Source organism: Chanos chanos, chromosome 5 (genome assembly GCF_902362185.1).
Source record: "Chanos chanos chromosome 5, fChaCha1.1, whole genome shotgun sequence".
In the NCBI taxonomy this organism is placed as follows: domain Eukaryota; kingdom Metazoa; phylum Chordata; class Actinopteri; order Gonorynchiformes; family Chanidae; genus Chanos; species Chanos chanos.
In genome coordinates, this window is record NC_044499.1 from 38,031,764 (window position 1) to 38,054,097 (window position 22,334).

The following is a 22,334-nucleotide window of genomic DNA, read 5'->3' on the forward strand; positions in this document are numbered from 1 at the left end:
AAGTGTTACAGGCTTACACTAAGGAATGAATCTGCTCTCTTGTTGGACAGGGAGTCAGCCTGTGGCTTGTGTCAGCGAGTAATATTTCTCCTCAGTCTTAACCCAAAGCTCCTCAGACAGAGGAATGTGGAGACAGGAACGCTGCCTACTGCATCGGTGAGAAACGCATGCTTACACACACACATACACAGAGGACACCAAGCTCTCTCTCTCTCTCTCTCTCTCTCCCTCTCTTTCTCTCTCTAAGTCTGTTGTGGCCATCACAAGGATTTGGCAGGGGAAGGGACTGCTGAGTGAGGAGGCCAAATCTGAGATGGTCAGACAGCACACACTGCTCCTGTTTGTCTCATCAGTCAACAGCTCATCCCCTGAATTCATTCCTAAACACATGCAAACACAGAGCAAGTGGGAGAGTGGGAGAGAGAGAGAGAGAGAGAGAGAGAGAGAGAGAGGATGACAGACAGACACACACACACACACACACATACACAAACACACACATGTCAATGTTGAGTCACTACTGACCATTACTGCTCCAGTTCAGCCAAACATAACCAATTTTCCCTGTCCCTCCAGCATTTTATGTACTACACTTAAACAAACACTGGGTTTATCCACAAACATCTTGCACACTCTCACACAAGCATCTCCATATACTGGTTTGCTGAACTGGAGTGCTGGAGGACTTCCTATGGTTAAGTGTGTCCACCTGAGCGAGGGTGGCAGTGGAGAAAAATGGCTGTTTTGAGCCTTTTAAATAACAGCTGTTTAAAGCTCAGAGTCTAAGAGCTCTGGACCCTGCTACTCTGCTACTCTTCCTCCAGTAGTGAACCTGTGGACAGATGAGATAAACTCGTTTTGGAAATGGAGCGTTTTTTATTTCAGCTTATACACGTCTCCGTTTTTCCATAACTCCTGCCTTAATTGGATTCTGAGGGCTGATCGTTTTCCCAGTCTTTCTCTCCTCCTCTCCAACTGTTCATCTGTTTTCTTTTTTTTTTTTCCCCCTTCTTTTGTTGCCTCGCATTGCTCCCCCCCCACCCCCCGGATGTTTGGGAAGGGGAGGGGAGGAGGGTGTTGTGAAGCGGGGTCTTTAGGATAAGAGGAGTGATGGGACATGTCGTCATGCCGACACCTCTGAGACATGACCAGGTTTGAGACGTGGTGTTATGTTCCTCTTCACCAGTAGAATTCCTTGCACTGCTGATGGACATAGGGGAACACTGATCCTATTCCATTTGTGTTGTATGAGCAGAAATGAGGAAGGAATGGTCTAGATGGACAACCTCACTCTCTCTTTCTCTCTCTCTCCTTCCCTCACACAAAAACACACAATAAGAAAAGCACAGTCTGACTGACCTTGATGGTTAATGGATTCCTAGTTCCACCTCTGAAGAGAACTCAAGAGCATTGCTCGAGCATTGCTAGAGACCCTCTGTCTCTGTGAGAGTGAGCATTCCCATGTCACTAGCCCTCCTACATCTACCAACAACCCCCCCCCCCCAAACCCAAAACACACACACACACACACACACACACACACTTCCCACGTCATCAGGACCATAGGAAAAAAGATTTAGGACCTCCAGCTTTACGCTATTACTTTGCCAGGTTTAAATCATACAAGACAACCTAAGGCCATGCTATGTGCAATGGTGGGACTAGTGCAGAGGGGTTTTTTTTCTTTCTTTTTTTTTTTTTTTTTAACATTTTGAGTTGTGTGTATGTCTCTGTTTCTGTGTTTTCCCCAATAGTACTCCTGTTACAGGGAATCTGTAAGGCCCAGAAACGGCATGGGAACTGCCCAGGAGGCAGGCATTTGGGAGGAAGGGGAGAGGTTGAGGTCAGGAGTCCTGTAATGAAAACGTGGAGGAAATTTGAGGGAGAAAAGAGAGAAAAAAAAAGAGGGGTGTAGGACTGAAAAGGTTATCCCTATTGAAAAACAGGGTTTGACTGCGATTGGCATACAGACCAGCGTGGATTTATTTATAAACTTCACGTTCACTGGATCTACTGTGAAAATCAAAGAGTCTATATGTCTAAAGTTATGAACTCACATGAGGCTTAGACCCATACAAACACAGTACTGTCCAGGAAAATGAGCAAGTCAGAGAGAAAGAGGGCAAGAGAGACAGACAGACAGAAAAAGAGAGAGGGAGAGGGAGACTACGAATGAATGAGAGTGATAGAGAGACCAAGGAGAGAGGGAGAGGAATAGAGAGAGCCAAAAATGTGGTCTTCCAATGGTCTTATAATAACTTGTCTATAACTTATGATTTGTCTCTGAAAGGCTCAAAGAGTCTGAAAGACTCAAAGAGAAAATTAGCATAGGATGGGGAGCAGAAACTTCTGAGCGCTGAAACCGACGGAATACAGATCGAAGACGCTGGCAGAGATCTAGCTCTCAAATTGCCAAGTGTCCTATCAAGAACCACATCAAGACCTCCAGCCCATGGAGACAAACCAGGCCCTCTGACTTCTATAAGCTCGACATTTACAAAGAACTGTTTGGACCAAAGACACTGCCAAAATACAGAAAACCCTTAAAAGTGCAGTTGTTTATAAATGGAAAATGAGAATTGAGAGTATGTTTGGTTTCCAGAAACCCTACAGAGTTCTGTAACTATACTGGGCTCTTATAGAAAGAGACCTTGAAGCGAAGCATACTCTACGGAGCAGTAAAAAATGAAAAATACTTTGACTTCACTGCTGATCCCAATGGATAATCATTGATTTAATAACCACATTGTACATCGATACACATTGTCTGAGATTCTGTGCGTAATAATAGTATGTAATACAAACACGAACTTCTAACTTCCATTTAATACCATGTGTACCAACAGGGACCATACAGTCCCTTACGGGGAAAACATAAAGATACAACGAAACAAACGAATCAAGTGTAGATTGCACGTATATAGCTGGTACGAAGACTGCATGGAATTTTTCAATTTAGTTAGAAAGGGAGGAAAAAAAATTATAGGCGCTTTCATTATATGCCAGAACACTGAACAGTATTTACCCAGGAGAGTAAACATATATTATGAACAAAAGGAAAATCAAGAGATGAATAAAGGAGAAATGAGAAAAGAGGGAGAGATAAAGGATAAGACATGAAAGTATGATGGCTCTTCCTTCATTCTCCCTGCTGTATCTATCATGTCTCACACAGATGGGAACTATGGTATGGGGCAAGGGACAGACAAAACAACATGGGTATAGTGTCTCACCAATGTGTAATCCACTTAAATAGGAAGCAAAGTCAGAATCCTCTGTAAACCATAAGAGAAAGAAAGAGAAAAGTAAGTAAACAGTGGCCTACACGACTGAATAAAAATGTAGTAACAGAGACAAACGATGACAAAACACAACTGACTACAGTGACCACTGACTGTAATCGGCACACAAACAACTACTCTATCGCACAATAGAGAGCAACCTTATAACGGAGCGAAAATCCACAATTTATAACTCAAGCACACACACACACACACACACTCTTAAACTCTCTCTAAAACTCAACAATTAAACTCCTGCTATGCAGTAATAAATGGCATTTGACTATTCAGATGCAGCATGGACTAACCAGACAGTTATGTGGATGGACCTAGGGCCTGATCACTAAGCATGTCGCTGTAGCACACAGCTATGATATATATATCTGCTAAAGCCATGCAGAGACACAGCAGCAAAAAAAAAATAAAAATCTAAGCATGTGCATGGCTGCTTTCAGAACACAATAAAGGTGAAAAAGGGGAGTCGTTTATAATAACATCTGTCAGAAAGACCTCTTCAATGGAACAGTTTTAGTGTGGCTTGGTATATTGTTTGTGACAACGTAGATGTGACAGCTAGAGACTTTAACGGACATGTTCATCCTTGTTTCCATATGGACTCACGGTGAAATGTGCACAGAGAAGAAAACAGAGCTCTTTAATAAAAACAAAACCAAAAAAAAACAAAACAAAAACCATCTGACATTTTAAAAATGATTAAGGAATTCAGGGTTTACAGTGAGGTAATCAATAGCGGCTTGGTAAAGCAAAGTAGGTTTGAGTGTGTTTTAGGTCATGTGGAAAAAGATGGATAATTAGCATTGTTAATTAGACAAACAAACAAAAAAAAGAAACCCGTAACTCTGTAAGGTAAGTGTTACAATGTGTCCATTTGTTACAAATGATAGATTTGAAAATCTACTGCATGACAGTTTACATATGATACAGTTTATAAAGCATTCATCAGCATGGAGTAAGCATTTGCTCATTATAGAAGGCTTACTAACATATTATAAAGACGTCTCAGACACTACAGCAAATGTCACATGGCTTTCACAAACCATTTAGATCAAATATTTCCTGGCGCCAATCTGTGCTTATATATACTCTATAGGCTGCTGAATGTACTGGGCAAGACAAACCAAACACAGCTACACCAAAGTGCTGGGAAAAATTACGCCGGTGCTAAACAGCTAAGAATGATGAACTCTTGCCCTCTCTGACACCTTATACTGTGCGTGGGTATTCATGTAGCCTGTCTGTGTGTGTGAGAGTGTGTGTGTGTGTGAGGATTTCTTGCGTTCAGCTAGTGAACCCTTGCTTTTCAGGACACTCTATACCGTGCGCGGATGTGAACGCACCTAGATGTGAGTGTGTTTATGGTAAGATGGTGAAATTATTGCCCTCTCAGATTCACTGTGCCATGCTACATAATGCTGATGCGGTCCACCGGGCACTAATCAGCTGTGTCCTAGTTGTTTGGTTTGCGTGGTAGCACACAAACCTGTCCCTAGGCCAATGACCTCATGGCTGTGATATCTAACTGGGTGAGCCAAGGTTAGTTTGAAAGCCTCTACCTTCAATTTCCTCCTCTGAGGGAGCACAGGGGGAAAAAAAAAGAAGCAAGAAGAAACATAATGAAGGGTCAATTAAAAAAGGTAAGTAAACGAGAGGAAAAAAAGACAGAGCATGGGAAGAGGAGGAAAGAAAAGAAAAACCTACCATATTCGACCGTCCCTTCATCTTAGAAAAGGAATGAGAAGGAGAAAAAAAAGGAAGAAGAAGAAGAAAAAAAAACAACAGGATAGACTGTTAAGATCTTATATGGATGAAACACCAAAAAGTGATACAGGACATTCACACGCACTGAAAACAATTTTGAAAGAATGTGAACATTGTGGAAAAATTAGAAAGTGTGAGTGAGCAAACAGTTCAGGCAGTCCAGTTCTAACAAGACTGACATGACCCAAGTTTTGTGTGTGTGTGTGTGTGTGTGTGTGCCTGTGTGTGTGTGTGTCTGTGTGTGTGTAGTTCTGAATCATTCCAAAGAAGGGAGAACATTTGGAGCCACTTTGAAAGCTTCCTCCATTCATGTGGTCTCAATTCCACCAAACAAGCTTAAATCAAAACACACCAGAGTAGAACAGCTTCTACCAGTAATACACATCTCGCCTTACAAACACACACACACATACACACAAACACACTAACAGGCATGACTGTTTTCCACAACAGGTCAGTGAGAGGCAAGCGCATGGTACAGGTACCTTCTAGACATAACAAATGTCACAAAGAATCAGAGGATAAGATACATCTCCTTACAGTCTTTCCATGCTATTGATGGCAATGTGTGCGTGAGTGTCTCTGGGACACAGCAGAGCATTATAAAATAGATTTGTCTTATCTGCCATCTTGTTTCCCATTCAGCTGTGTGTGTGTGTGTGTGTGTGTGTGTGTGTGTGTTCAGTCCAATGCTACTGCTGATTTAGCCTGCTGATACAATGTGACTGCTGAAGGTCATACGACACACACTTTCCTTTTCTACTGGTTACTCAGCTCCAGGTTCTTACCGGGGTGTGTTTAACGTGTGTTAACGGGGCAGGGAGCCTGAGGGATCATAGCTCCAGTAACATGGATCATCTCTGCTACTCCAGGGGGGAGAGCTCCAGATATACAACCGCCCCCCCCCCTTCAACTGTGTCTGTGAGTTATGGGCTGATGTCACCTCATTGCCAGCCAACCCACAGATGGCCTTGCTCGTAACACACACTCAGAGGGGAAAAGACGCTCGTACACTCCATAATTTTATCTGTATCGCAAACACACATCACCACACACAAACACACACAATAAATACTCTGGCGAAATGGGATGTCTGTGCGCCACCTCCATTAATCACCATCACTCAATTGGACACACATACACACTCACATACACACACACTCACACACACACAGGGCCTTCCCTCTGCCAAGATGAGACCTGTGGAACATTCCAGATGACAGAGGTCTACAGTTCACGTCTTAGTGTTCCTCTTCTGGTCGTGTTGGTTTTTTGTCTACGGTCTGGTTTTGCTCAAGAGAGAACTGGACTCTATTAGCTTTCTCAGCCCCAATGAATTTTACATTTCCTTGCGTGAAACTTACTGAGCGAGGTCCGGAACAATCAAATGCACGCACATTGATGTGGAGCTATGTAAGATTATGTTTTGATTATGATATCAGTTGTGAGTGTTGTTTGAGAGAGGAGCAGCTTACGGTTTTGCCCAGAGGTGGTCCTGGAGAAGCCATCAATATTGCTAACAAAGGGAGAGTGAATTTGACTGTTTTACTTTTTTGCTTTGTTTGGCAGATTTGATACAGTGATGTGAAAATGGAAAAGGCAGAGGTGTGAAGTACACTTCATTCTACCTTCGAGCACACATTTCAACAGTACTGCCGTAGAGTGACTACACCTCTGAAGGGAGAGAGAGAGAGAGAGAGAGAGAGAGAGAGAGAGTGTGTTTTCTACATCTCTATATTGTGAGTGGTATGTGCACCTATGCGTTTAGCTGTTTATGTAGTGTAAAACTGTCTAATCTTCGCCGGTCCAGCAAAGTCTCTGCCCTACACTTCTTCACCTGCTCTAAAAGCTGTTCCCAAATTAATAACAGATTAAATGCACACATTACATTTTACCTTAACAGTTGTTTATCTAAGTGCACTCATAAATATTTGACACCAGGCTTTCAATCAAACACCTGGACACTGGCCAGAAACAACTCTTTATTATAGTCTGAACAGCTGTACTACTCTTCTTCTCAGGCCCTTAACTTGAGAGAGAGAGAGAGAGAGAGAGAGAGAGCGCTGGAAGGAAGCAGAGGAAACCACAGCGAAGCGTTAAGAAGTGTCAGAGTCAGAGGGGAGGCCCTCGGCGTGTACTGTATATGAACTCTTCTCCCTGTTCAGTATTATTTCATCTGAACACACACTCTCCTCTCTCTCAGGTGAGCGTCTGGGCTTGAGCACTCACACCTGCCCTACAGCACAACCAAACCAGTGTGTGTGTGTGTGTGTGTGTGTGTGTGTGTGTGTGTGTGTGTGTGTGCGCGTGTGTTTAACTTACATGATTTTCTGCGAGGGATCTTCTGAACTTGGGTTTGAGCTGTGGGTTGTCGAAGTGCAAACCTCCTACAAAAGGGAGAGAGGTAAAGGGAGAGAGGAGAGAAAAAAAAAAACATGTGAGGAGAAAACGAGTGACACAGAAAGAAAGTGCAATAAACCCATCACTTTTAACAAGAGCACCAGGATCATTAAACACCCCAAGATCTGATACACAGAAAACCTCTCTAAAACATCAATCGGGGAGGGAGAGAGGGAGGGATGGAGGGAGGGAGGGGGGCGAAGAGAGTGAGTGTGAGAGAGAGGAGGGAGGAAAGAAGAGAAACGTAATGCTACTGTACATAGGAGGGCTAGACAGTTTCCCCCTTTTCTAGTTTTTTTTTTTTCTCTGAATCCCTTTTTTTGTTTGTTTGTTTTTGTGAAACACGGGGCCAAAAAACTGCCCCATTTCCCCCAGCGATCTGTCCAGCATGCACGCACGCACGCACGGCACACACACACACGCGCCCATGCGCGCGCACACACACATGCACACACGTCAGAGTCCACTGTGTGCAAAGAGCCACTGATGTGGGATTTTCCATGCGCTTTGCGTCCAAAGTGGATGCGAACCAGCGCTATCATTTTCTGTCATTACTCATTCCAAAGCCAGACGACCACGGAAATCCAAAGTATTTTGGCAGAGAAACCAGGCCCTCGCACACAGAAAAAGAGAAAACGACAGAGTGAAAAAATGAAAGGGGAGGGGAGGTGAAGCAAAAAAAAAAAAAAAAAAAAGTCATTCCTTTCATTGTCAAGAGAATGGCTGTAATGGGGTGGCAGACAGCTCCTCCAGAGACAGGGGAAGAGGGACACACTGAGAGAGAATTAAAAACGGAGACGGAGAGAGAGCACGCACAGGCGAGAGAGAGAAATAGTGGGGGACAGAGAGAGAGAGAGAGAGAGAGAGAGAGCGAAAGAGAGAGAGAAACATACCTCTCCTGCAAGCTTTTGGAGGGGATCAGGCCCGCGCGGGGATTGGCATCGCCCTCCAGTTTGGCCTGCCACCAGGTGGCATCGTCCTGGCTCATAACCTGTAGGATATACCCTCTCCTGAAGGCCAAGCCTGCCTCCTTACACGGGATAGTCTTATCACCCTCTGGGTCATAGTCAAACAGAGCCCTAACAAACATCTAACACAGACAAAATAAGACCGCAGAGGGAGAGACAAAGAGAGAGAGAGAGAGATGATATTACTTCCAGCTAAATCTGTGTTAGTATTATCTGTTAAACACGATATCAAAGTGTATTGTGAAAAGCTGTCCCAAAGCTAACGGGAATCTCCGTCACTAAAGCTGAAGCTTACTGGTCAGATAGGTCAGGTCATTTGTTACTGGCAGACTGTACTTTCCATCCACGCAAGCATACTCACACTTACACTAACACGCTCTCTCTCTCTCACACATGCACACAGACAGACACACACACACACATACACATACACACACACTGCCCAGACTAAACTGAACATATAGCTGGATACTCAGAAGCATTTTAGCATCGAAAAGAAAAGTAAAGAAAAGAAAGGAAAAGTAAAGAAAAGAAAAGAAAAAGAAAAGGAAAGAAAAGAACATTTTGACCGTGCAGGTGGGAGGAGAAGGATGTGAGGCAGTGAATGTGAACAGATGAGAAACTGTCCCAAATCTGTGGTTTCTGTTGATTTGTTGAGTTGTGTATGTGCACTCTTGTGAAATTATGTTCCAGGGGAGAGCTTTTTTGTTTGGGTCTGACTTCCTCCCCCCCAATAACCCTCACAAACTCATCCTGAGAGAGTGAACTGCCCTCTTCTTTTTTTTGTCTTTCATTCCATCATTTTTTACCTCTCATACACATGTGCAGCCAATTAGCAGCACTTCAACACATTCATTATATTCTCTGCACAGAGTAAACTGTGGTCACAGAAGAGTGGCTGGGTGAGAGAGGTAGAGAGAGGGGGGGGAGTAAGAGAGGGAAGTAAAGAGAGAGAGAGAGAGAGAGAGAGAGAGAGAGAGAGAGAGAGAGAGAGAGAGAGACAGAGTAAATTGTAGAATGGAGCATATTAGAAAAATAACACATACTACCACTGACCGACTGACAAGTTTCCTTGGGCTGCTAGAGCGTAGAACACACACACACACACACACACACACACACACACACACACGCGCGCGCGCACCAACACGCACGTACATGCACATACATACACAAAAACAGAAGGCAGAAGGTATTTGTGAGTGGGAACAGAGGGGTTTAGTGTGGGTCACTGAGGTACAGATAAATGTGAATGGAAGACGATCCATCAGAGGGGAAACTGCCCAACAGATCTGGAGAAAAACGCCCCCATCTCTCACACACAGCTAACCACAGACACAAAGGGTTTTCAGCACCCCCATACCTCACTGTGACACACACACACACACACACACACACACGGATATCATCAGCGCGCTCCCCTGCTGGAAGAACACAGTTGAATATCCTGTGGAGATGAGATGGAGGAGTGGAGGAGTGACCGACTGAAGCTCCACGTGTCTGGGTAATACAGATACCAGCATATCCATGACAGCAGTCATGCTTTCCCCCAAGGACTACAACTTCCGTTTACTCACGGCCCTAAACATTCGGCTTTAAACTGTAGTCCAGCCAGGCTAAGGTTACGTAAAAGACAGGCAGCAGACATACTGGCTAAGAGAGCAGCACTCTCAAAGATTTTTTTTTTTTTCAATTTTTTTACTAAACAAGGTGCTGGGTGAGTCCCTCTGTTTTACTACCGTTTTATTACATTTTATTAAACGTTTTATGAAATGTTGATAGTGAGAGGCGGTTCAGAGGTACGCCCTGAACGTCTAAACGACGGATGAGTGGCACGGACAAATGAGGAAGACAGAGAGGCCTTTTCTGCAGAGTTGAGTAGATCTCCTCTCACTCACACAACTGTCCCACAGCTGGTGGAAGGGAGCAGAGAATGAGTGTTGTACCTGAGGCTCTTTTCCGGGAGCTTCCTCTTTAATGCCTGGGACAATTTTAAAGGTGATGGCACCTTGAGACTGAGACTAAAAGAGAAAAAAACGAAAGAAAAGATGTTCAGTTGAGATGGTCGGTATGGAAAGGCGTACATTCTGAAACACAGACGCACACGTACACGCGCACGCGCGTGCGCACACACCAGAATGTGGATGATCTCTTCAGGCTTTTTATCTTCCACTGGGATGCCGTTGACTTCCTTCAACTCATCGCCTACATGAATCAAACCTGAGAAGACGTGATAAATAATGAAACGAGATGGTAAAAAAAAAGCAAAATATTTGAAGAAATGAATGACTCAAAGTGGAGTAAAATGTCAATAAAATCTCTTTTAATACACAAAGGCTTTGTTGTTGTCATTAAACACACACACACACACACACACACACACACAGCTTTGGTCATCAGTGTGTGTCTGTTTCTTCCATAAACCAGATCAAATCTCACCACTTCTGTCTGCTGCTCCTCCTCTCATGATTCGAGCCACTGTGATAGCCCCAGTCTGCTCATTCCTCTTTATGGTGGCTCCCTGTAAAACACACACACAGGCTTATCAGCATACGCAGTGCACAGACCCAATCAACGCTCAAAACAGCAGGCATAAAATGCATTAGAGATGACAAACATACAGAAAATAACGTGAAAATAGGTGATCATCTGTGTGTGTGTGTGTATGTGTGTGTGTGTGTGTGTGTGTGTGTGTAGATGCAGTGACGTCTGGACTGAGCGCTCTGCTTCTCTCTAAAGACAGACACAATGGAAACGGAGTGAGAACACATGGTTCTACTTAACTTCGTATGGCTTGGCAGTTCTGTTAAACAATAAGCCAGCAACGTCCACAGGTACCAGCGAGAATTCATTAATGATTTGCCAATGCGCTGGCAGCGGCGTGCCAACAATATGCCAACATCCTGTCAACATCATGCCAAAAATATGCCAAACCAGTGCCACCCTGTCCCAACACCAAGAAATAGAGGCCAGCTGTTCTCCACACAGGGCATCGTCGAATCCCACACACAAACCCCTGCCAGGACCCTCGGCATTCATCGTTCGTACGGCATGCATGCGCGCGTGCGCACACACGCACGCACGCACACACACACGCACGCACGCACGCACGCACGCACGCACGCACACACACACATACCCACGCCAGCCCGCATGCACATGCACACACACGCACACGCACGCACACACACATACACACGCGCACGCACGCACGCACGCACACACACACACACATGCCAGGCAGCCTTGTCTAGACTGAACAGGGGCTGTCGTTTGTTCTCTTTTCTGTTTTTAACATGGTCGTGGTTTGGGCTGTTTTTGTTTCAAAAGCCCATGACACAAGGAGAGTAGAAGAAGGAGATCCTCACATTGCCTAAATGTCTAAACAGTTTTACATGGCAAGAAAGCCCTGTTCCTCCAGTCTCGGTATTCTGCCTCTCTCAATGCACGCACGCACGCACACACACCTTTCGATAAGTATATTTACTAATGAGAATAGAGTGTGACCTCTGTCAGAGACAGTTCTCTTCCTGGGCTTTCTGTACAATATCAGCACACACACTCTTGACACCAGTGTTTTGATGAACTGGTCACATTTAATGATTTTGTAATATCATTATTATCATTACATTAACTATATTTCCTCAAGGTCTTTTTTTGATGAGTTTAAAGTTGACTCTCTGATTCAAAGTGCAGCCCTCTTATGGTACATGCCACTGAAGCCTTTGGAAGTTTCCTGTTAATCAAACAATTAAGGCCATTAGGGAACCTGATGCCTTCCAGTAGGAGCAAAAGCACTGGGCATTTCTCTCAGGAGGTGACAGTCTGTCAGACCTCAAATATGAGGTCACCATCAGACCCCAACATGAGAAAAACCAGCACAAACTATGAGGTTAGAATGAGAGAGTAAGAGGGGGGGAGACAGAGAATGTGAGCAAAAAAAAGAAAGAGAGAGAGAGAGAGAGGGAGACAGAGAGAGAGAGAAAGAGAGAGACAGCAGTTGAGTGTGATCCTCTAGGAGGGGGAAAAAGTAGTCCATGTAATACTATAGAGAGAATCATAACTAAACCAAAGGGGACGACTCTTGTGAAACACACATACACACACACGTCTGGATGTCAGCGGCCTTTCCAAAACGAGTCGACCATTCTTCAGGCCCCAATCATACACACATTATCAGCACATCATTATACACTCAACACTTTGTTAGGAGACCCACTGGCAGGATCCACACTACTAACACACACACATGCCTAAAATGTCAAAACATTCTGTGTGTTTTAACAGGGGTTAATCATGACTTTACATGCAACTGAACAGCCTAGGAGGCATAGTACAGGAAAAGCAAGAGTGTGTGTGAGAGAGAGAGAGAGAAAGAGAAAGAGCATAGTGGAGGAATAGTCCATCCTTTACACTCCTTTTTGTCCTCATATTCTATCCTTCATCCTCACTGATCCATTGACCCCAATGTCTACCAACGTTCCGCTAAACAAACACAAACACACGGCTAAGAAGATAAACACAATCCGAACGTCTGGCCACAAACTCAGATAAGCGCTTTTGCTCAAAGGCACAAACCCAAATAAACTACACTTAGACACCAAGGCATGAAGACAAATAAACTGCTCTCAAATGGCTCCTGAAATACAAGCACTGGGACTAATGTTACCATGGTTACTAAGCCCCTACAATGTTTGACAAATGGGGACCATTTCAGGCCATGTTTAGTGCTTAGGAAAAGAGAAGAGAGGAGATCAGAGGAGAACAGAGGAGGACACCTACTACTTGAACCAACAAACCCTTTGTATGCTGGTCTGCATTCATGACATCTGGACTTACAGACGAGAGAGAGAGAGAGAGGGAGAGGGAGAGAGAGGGAGAGAGAGAGGGAGAGAGGGGGAGAGAGAGAGGGAGAGAGGGAGAGAGAGAGAGAGAGAGAGAGAGAGGGAGGGAGAGAGGGAGCGGTCGGCGAGACTGTGTCGTACAGGTCGAGCAGACAGGAAAATGTGGTACAGGGCTGCTGTATGTGTGCCAGCGGGGAGGCAGGGCTTTGAGTTCTGCTCCAGACATGATGGATGTCCTGCAATCACAGAGACTGATGAGGGAGCTACACTATGCTAGGCTAACTCACCGGGCTAATTACAGAGGGCATCATTTAACCATCAAGAGCTCAACCTCTATGCACACAAGCAAGCAAACACACACACACACACACACACACACACAAAAATACACACCCATGTCTGCTCACACACACGTAGGCTTCTACACCACCAGAGCTACAACCAAATTCTCACGCAAAGGTCGTTCCAGAAGGAAAACAAGTAATGTCTCTTTTTTTCAATACACTTCATGATTTTCTTTATTTTCTTCTTGTTGCTATGGTGTGTGTGCTCTCTGAATGGGCTCTATGAATAGACCCAACTAAAAAGAACGTGGTCTCTTCAAAGATCAGACCAGAAAGACAGGGAGAGACAAGGAGAGGAGAGTAAGGAGAGAGATAGATAGAGAGAGAGAGAGGGAGAGAGATAGAGAGAGAGAGAGAGAGAGAGAGAGAGAGATAGAAAGAAAAGGTGGAATCAGAGGCCGGGGCCGATCCAATTACTCATCAGTAATGAGATCCGGGGACTGCCAGTTGCCGTGGTGATCAAGTCCATATGTAGCAATTGTAAGAAATAAATGCAGTGATTGTTATTACAGGCTGGGCCAGAAGCGGATGGTTTAATGTGTGCAGTTGACTCAGAATGGAAGCAGGAGTCATCTTCAGTATCACACAACTCCCTTTGGTGTCAGTTTCACAAAACAACAGACAGAGCTTACCGCAGCACTAACTGCCCGATGACAAACCCCCACACAGCCACTCACTGCACGGGCTTCTGTGTGATGAAATGTCTGTGTGTGTGTGTGTGTGTTTAAGAGTGAGGAAAAAAGTGACAGAAGGTGATACAGTCAGGCCAATTTCAACACACACTATAAAGGATTCATATGAAGCAGAGATGAGCTCAAGTCACACATGCATACGCATGTACACACACTCAAACAGAGGCTAAAAAAACATATAAACTCACAATAGATCAACAGAGTTTATAATAGAAAGAATAGTTTTGAATCTAGGGTGTCCAAACGTGCACAGGAACACACAGGAACACACAGGAACACACACACACACACAAACAGACAGCATCTAATTCTAAGACTGTGTGAGGAGGTCACAATATGCATGAGTGTGTTTGCGTGTATGTGTGCTTGGTCGGTGAATGGGGAGAAAAAAAAAACAACAAAAAGAAAAAAAGGCTCCGTTTCACACGCTCGGCCACTGCTCTGTAACCACCAATCAAAACACTGTCACGGTAACAATTTCAGAGACTATGTCATTTTTGCAAACATTATTTTTAGCCTGTAAATTATGGGAGACAAGAAAAAACAAACGCAAGCGTTCAGGCAATGGGAGAACGAGCGTCTGACACAACTCGAATCAGCGCAAGGTCGTAAACAGCGTCAGTGCATTCGCATGCACACACACACACACACAAACATGCATGCACACGTACACACAAACACAAATACAAACACACACACACACACACACACACACACCAATTCGCACACTTCAGGTTGTGGCTATGTTGACTGTAGTGTTGGGGAAATGAACACAAATCTACTGGAAACCACACGCCTGTATTCTGTCCCAGATGTTCATGAAAAATCACAGAGAGAGAGAATTTTGAAAGTTGAAAGAAAAAGGCGAAGAAGAAAAAAAAAAAGGACGCATTCGAAATGAAAAAATAATACGTTTTGTTGAAATTCAAACTCTGCAAACTCTAATCATGCTCGGCACGAAACGTGTCAGTGCGAATGTGTGTGTGCGAGCCAAGCTCTCCAGCATCTCAAAATAGTGAACCAGGATTAGGAAGTTTGGTAGTTTTCACTGGGTGGCTTTGCAATTACAATATCCTGCTGCTATGCCGCTTTACTCACTCAGTGACCTGTTCTATGCCTGTTCACCTGCATCATTAGATTACAAATCACACACACACACATGCACAAACACAGACACGCACGCACAAACACACACACACACACGTACTTCTGCTTTTTTAACCCTGTGACATGATTCTCTGCATCATTAACAGGTATTTGAGGGAAAAAAAGGAAAATTGCATCTCATTATGTTAATAATTACCTTGGAATTCCCAGGATATGCTGGAGACTGGGAAAGACAGAAAATGACTGGAAATAAGTAAAGAGGACAGGGAATAGGAAGCAGGAACCTGGGATAAAAAGCTTTGGTTCATCTTTCATGTCTCCTGCACTATAATGCTTAAGGCTAGACATGATCATTATACTCTCTCTGTCAAAACATACTTAACACTGCTCCCTCACCAACCCTGCTGTGCACGTACGTGTGTGTGTGTGTGTGTGTGTGTGTGTGTGTGTGTGATTATCTGCCTATGCATTTCATGAATGCGAGTCTGAGGAACCGTGCGAGTGCATATGTGAGTGTTTGTACCTTTATACTTCAGAAAATGTTTGCTTAACTTGTTTGTGGTTTCACAGAATGGCCCAGCTGTAGAATATCTTCTAGTTTAAGTGTTGACTGTTTTGATTGTAATTATCCCAGGAAAACTTTCAGATGTCAGCTCTCATTCCTGCAAACTACAGCAGGAAACACCCACCAAAGACAACCAGAGACCCCACCACACAAAGACCACACTGTGCTTGTGTGGTATGCGTACGTGCGTGTGTGTGTGTGTGTGTGTGTGTGTGTGTGCGCGTGTGTGTGCGTGTGTGTGCGCGTATGTGTGTTCACACCCTTCCCAAACACCCGGGAACAGGAAACAGACAGACATGGATACCTGAAAAAAAGTAAGAGCAGTCCAAGGAGAGGAAGTAACAAAGGATTAGAAAAACATGGAGGAGAGGTGTAGAAGCTTGAAGCACTCAAATGGTGAGCGATAAACTCTGTCAATCTGAGAAAGCAGGGCTTAAATAAATATGCCGGCCTAGCAAGGCTTGTCATTTGTTCTCTTCTCATGTGGCCACAACTAGATCAGTCAATCTGTTCAAGTACAAAGGCTTACAGTGAAAAGCGCTCATGAGTTTAAGTGTCTTAAACAAAACTGAAACAAAAGTGGTCCTGCAAGACAATTTATTGATGACGTTGGTCTTTCCACGAGCCCACACAGGGATTACTGCCCCCCCCCCCAAAAAAAAACATCTCCTCAATTTTTTTCTTTATAGAGAAAACCTAAAATACCTTGTTATAGTTGGTGTATCCACAACACGCATCAGAAAGTCAAAAGAACGCATTTTGGCTGGTTGTTTGGCATTAGGGTGAGAGAATTAACCTTGACTAAATCACTGGCTGCATTTCTAGTTTTCAGTAATGTCTAAAAACACTGAAGGCTTTTGTATGCAAGACTTGTGAAGTACGTCTACCTATGACCCTGTTTGGCTTGAGGGGAGATGCGAATCAGGTGAATCTGTTTCACTGTCAGCCATAGCTCCAGAAACCCCAGCAGAAGCAGTCAAACAGATGATGGATTCCTGCGCAGAGAAAAAGCTTCTATCTCCAAAGCGCTAACATGTGTGCTCCCAGCCTCTCACCCTAATCTAATTTGTGCCTCTGTTAATTCCTCAAAATATCATTACGTTTGCCCTCAATTTTTCATGTTGAACACAAACAGACCAAACATTAAAATCCGCTTCCTACGAGTAAACAGAAAAAAAAAGGCGGGGGGGGGGGGGGGGGGGGGGGGTAGTTCACAAGAACCATAAAAAAGAGGTTCTTAATCATGTGTCGGAGGCGTCATTTTCCAGTTTGGTCCGGGATTTTCCCCAGTGCTTTGCTACACGTTGGTTGCCTTTTGCTTTTGTCCATGTCTCCAGTAAAGACAGCGTTATTAAGAACGAACGGCCACCTCTCAGCGACGGATGCTGACTGGCAACTCAAGTATTCGGTCTAAATCTTTTGATCCGCTCGGTTCAACTCTTCCATTCGGTTTATAAGACGCTTGACGCTCCAAAAAAGAAAAGAAAAAAACAAAAAAAAAACGCAGCATGTGTGATAGATTACAAAAGGCCTACTCTTCAGGAACTCTTGGTAAGGCGTAGTTATAATCCTCTAAAGGAGAGTGCGGATTCCAGAAGGACATTTAGTTCTGTGTGGCTTTTCTGTTGATTCTCCAAAGTCATATTCCAAAAATGACAAACGGGCTGGATGGTGCTTGGCACGGCGGCAGGTGTCAGCGAAATGAGAGCAGTGAAAGCATCAGGACTTCCCACTGGCAGGCTGACATGACAGAGAACCGGAGACTAACGGATTTCATCATGGGATTCCATACAAAGGGTAGGCCTACAACACTGGTGCTTTCGCACGGAGAGTCGCTGAAAGGCAGAGGACAGAGACTGGCGTTTAATCCATAGGGACTGGCACACAGGCACTGCGGTGCAGAGGTCGAGCGGAGAGCGGGGTGTTGGTGGTTATGGCTGGCTTGGTCCTAATTGCATCTGGGTGGCGCTGGAGTCGGGACTAGCACCACTGCCCATGCCCAAGTTTACTCCTGGCACAGGGTTAGGCTTGGTCATAACAGTTAAAGAATAAACAAAGGCAGAGGCAGGAGGTTTTGAGGTTTTGATAGGCCTGTGTTTGACAATCCTCGGTTTTGTCATTTGTTCTGGAACGCTGGTGACGCAGGTTGGGGAAAATCATAGGGATTCGGACGATTCCTAGTTTTCATTTATGGAAGATGAAGGAGCGGAAGGAGAGAGTGGAATGCTTGGATAAAAGCAGAGAGAGGTAGATTTCAACCTGAAGCTGAGTCTCTCAGATGAAGACCACTAAATCAGGACACATTTATATTTCAGCATTTAGGAGACAATTTGTTCACTTAGGAGCCAGAGTACTGCATAGTCAAATATCAGTTTTATTATAGTATCTGCAAGGCACCTGCATATAGAAATCCTTGCCAAATATTGCTGGACTGGGTAATAATACACACTGCTCACATGTACACACACACACACACACACACACGCACGCACGCACACGCACACATGCAGTCAACTCTTTTAATGCTGGCATCTTTCTTGACTGCCTGTCAACTGTTCTCCTATTAGTCAGTCTGAAAAAGTGGAAACAGACTCTTTTAAAGAAAATGCAGCAAATGTACTTTATCTCTCTGTCTCGTACACACACACACGCGTGCGCGCAGTCACATTCACACACTCGCAGTCTTCCGCTTCCATTTAGACCTCTGTAACCTTATCCAAAACAACACATTCTTTCAATAAAAGAAGAAGTCGACTGGGCCGAGTTCTACTGCAGCCCCACATGTGTATGTTGTTCCAAACCCAATTATTCTACCGTCCTGCCATTCGCCGCTAATAAATCAGTAGGTTATGGTTACAGAGGAGGGCTGAGTGAGGGTTGAAGACCCATCCCTGAAAAAATACCGGGCCTTTCTCCCTTCCTCCTCATGGTGATTGGCTTCACTAAAGTACTGCATGATGTCACGGTCTGAAAAATGATAGCAATTAATCAGGGCTACTGAATCCGACCCATTCCACTAATCACAATTACACAAATGGATGAATCACCCACAGACTAAGCCATGCAAACTGCTCTGCATGCTAGTAAGACAGAGCAGATATGAAATAGAGGAAGAATGCAAGAGAGCGAGAGAGAGAGAGAGAGAGAGAGAGAGACTGAGTGAAAAAGGGAGGCAATTAAAATGAGATAGTAGGGGGAAGACAAAAAAAAAGAAGAGGAAATTTTTGGAAAGCAAAATCGCGCAGTCTCCGTCGTAATAGCGATAAAGACCGTCACAGGCTGACTATATATAATTGTGAGTTTAAGTTCACGTCGCAACCAATTTCACATTGCAGAAACTGAAGAACAGTCTAACGCTGCCAACTTGTATTTGGTTGAGAAGGGTAGCAAAGAGTTCCTTACATATGTTTATGCGATAATGACCAAAATTGGATTCAAAGGAAAGGTTTTGAAATCCGAGCATCCAGGCATGACATATAAAGGTATCCTTGTATCCTTGTCAGACATATTTAGACTCACTGGTCTTCCATAGCTCAAATATAAAAATTGAAGCTATGAAACAGTGAAACAGTTAGTGCGTAGACAAAAACAGGGCCGTAGAAAAGCCAGTGGTTCGTGTAGAGGATCCAGCACTGGAAACAAAATCACAATGGACCCAAGCCACTCGCTGGATCTGGCCCTAAGCAAACAACATTTTCACCATTGTTTACTGGTTTCTCAAATCAGGATGGCAAGAAATTTGACATTTATGAGAAATGACTAAACCTGATTTAAAAAAAAAAGACCGGTAAAACAGTGAGAGGAAAAAAACCAAAACAAAACAGAAAAACAAACGACACACTCCTAGCCACCACACCAGAAACCCATGACATGAAGCAGAGATTTAGCAACACCCAGAAAGTCTTCAGCTCTCAATCTCCTGCAATCAAAACCTGCTTCATAACACCCAGAAATTGACCCTCAGCTAACTTCTAACTGCATCACTTCCCAAAGTCCACACAGAGTGCAAGAAAACATGAATACATCAGTTACCCCATTCGGGTTGTGCTATATTATAAAGATTTAAGATGCTCCCTCAAACAATTTGTGGCACAAAAAAAAAGAAGAACACAAAGAAACAATAACATGCTTAAAACGGCAGAACAGATCGTTAAATTCTCCTCGGCTGTCTAAATCTCATTATGGTTTTTGAGTACGTGGGATGACATAAGCTGAGAGGGGTTTTCTGTAGGCTGAAATAGAAACAGGGATACATACCAAAGCCAGTTGTTTGAAAGGCACTCATTAAAAAGCGGCCAGAGAGTGAAACATGTAACAGACTGTGAACTCCAGAATGTCGTTAGGTGTTGGGCCACTGCCCCCCCCCCCCCCCTCCCTAAGGTGTGGCCTCCGGCCTGGAGCCAAATAAAGGCACGGGCAACCACGGCAACCACTATAAGATGAAAAAAAAAAAGGGAGCGAGGGTTCGAAGTGGATGGCTCACAGACAAACCAGATCAAAGAGAGGCCAGTCCTCCATCCACAACAAATAATAGCCAATGATCACAGAGAACACTGACTAACATGCAGGAGGAGCAGCAGCAGCACTGTCATGAAATAGTGTATGTTAAGGTCAAAGTGTGCTCTGTGTGTGTGTGTGTGTGTGTGTGTGTGTGTGTGTGTGTGTGTGTGTGTGTGTGTGAGTGTGTGCGTGTGTGTGTGCGTGTGCGTGTGCGTGTGTGTGTTCGTGTGGTAGGGCAAGGAAAAGCCTGGCCGTTTTGGAGGATATACGTTTATTTGTGCAGTTGTGTGTGCACACACGTGTGTATTTGAGCAGGCGGTTTGGAATGTGCGAGGGGTCAGGGAGGACGAGGTTTGGCGAAGGCGGGAAAAGGCTTTAAGAGTGAGACACAAGAGCCCAGATATAATGCTAAGACAGTGTGCGTGTGTGTGTGTGTGTGTGTGTATCTATCTAAGTCTCACCAGAGGTTCTTTATTCTTAACCAGCCTGATGATCTTAACGGAGTCTTCGCCTTCATCGATGTCGTCTGGCAGCGGAGGCAGCTCTGGGTCATAGCTCTTCTGTGCCACAGTGTCATGGACCGACAGCAAACTCTGTCACACGGTGAGAGAAGAGACTTTTATAGTTTTAACACACACACGCAGGCACACATGCTCACACACACACACACACACACACACATACACACACGCACTCTCCAGATTTTGGATTGTGCCTGGCTCTGGTGTTCTGTTCACTTATTCGTGCACTAAAAACTTCTGTCTAGTACTGTCTACTTGGATTCATTTTCTCTGATCGCCCTAGTACAGACAGACCCTGGGCTCCTGAATTATCACCTGGAATGTTTGTTTACTGTTGATGAATTTGTTTTTGTATCATAAAAGATAAATGCTTTACGGATAACAGTGTTCAGATACTTGGACAGCAGAGCGTATCCCATGTGAACAGAGAGAGCACATCTCGTTGGCACATTGGTGCTTGGTGACAGACGTAAGAGAGTTATGAAGTTCTCATCCATCTCTGATATTTCACACTTCGACTGCCCTCCCCCCCCCCCAAAAAAAGAGAGAGAGACAGAGAGAGAAAAAACAAGAACGAAGGCATTCAAACATTCACAATTCAAACAGTTCAACGACCGTGTGTCAGATGCTGCTGGAAACCCTCCAGCACCCCCCCCCCCCCCCAAACTTGTTACCATAATAAAAACATCTCGAAGTCAAAGTGAGTAGGGGGGGAGGAAAAAAAGAAAAAGAAAGAAGAAGAAGAGACAAGAGTGAGGTAGGCGAGAAGTGTCTCTTTTATGACATGGGCCGCATAACAACATTCAAGATGTTCCTAAGGCAGAGCAGATGGGGAGGGAAGGATGGGTGGATGGGGGGGAGCATATGAAACAGTAGTGACAGGACTTTCCAGCCAACAGACTGAAGATTCAGCCCATGAGTGACATCCAGAAAGCAGTAGGACTGTTTACAGTCAGATAAGCATTCAGATGGTCTGGAACTCACTATCCCCCACCCAAAAAAAGAAAAAAAAAGAAAAAAAAAAAAAAGAAAAGAAAATCAGGAAGAAAACTGTGTAGTGAATAAAACATCTTCATTAATGGCAGACGTGAGCATACATTATAAATCTGTTTCGCCTCTGAAATTCTTCATTGTCTTTGTTCTCTTCAGAGGTCTGTTGCTGAAACTCAAAAAGGCTCTGGAATTTGTTTGTTTCGTTGAGTCTAAATGCTCATTTTCATTTTTCTACAACGAAAAACACCTTTTTAGAATTATCCTTCTTTCTGAACCCTCTCTTGCCAACATGCAGACACAAACACAGACATACACACACATACACACACACACACAAGTT

At 44.2% G+C, this 22,334-nt stretch overlaps 1 protein-coding gene across 1 annotated transcript in view; it reads right to left on the bottom strand.

Annotated features, from left to right (window-relative positions):
* mpp7a (MAGUK p55 scaffold protein 7a) overlaps positions 1-22,334 on the bottom strand; it is a 67,626-nt gene that overhangs the window by 23,474 nt on the left and 21,818 nt on the right. The window contains exons 5-10 of the mRNA XM_030774025.1: positions 20,942-21,073; positions 10,868-10,949; positions 10,563-10,648; positions 10,375-10,449; positions 8,354-8,550; positions 7,383-7,447 (exon numbers count right to left, since the gene is read on the bottom strand). Coding sequence (XP_030629885.1) covers positions 7,383-7,447; positions 8,354-8,550; positions 10,375-10,449; positions 10,563-10,648; positions 10,868-10,949; positions 20,942-21,073 — 637 coding nt within the window. The remainder of the gene's footprint in view (positions 1-7,382; positions 7,448-8,353; positions 8,551-10,374; positions 10,450-10,562; positions 10,649-10,867; positions 10,950-20,941; positions 21,074-22,334) is intronic.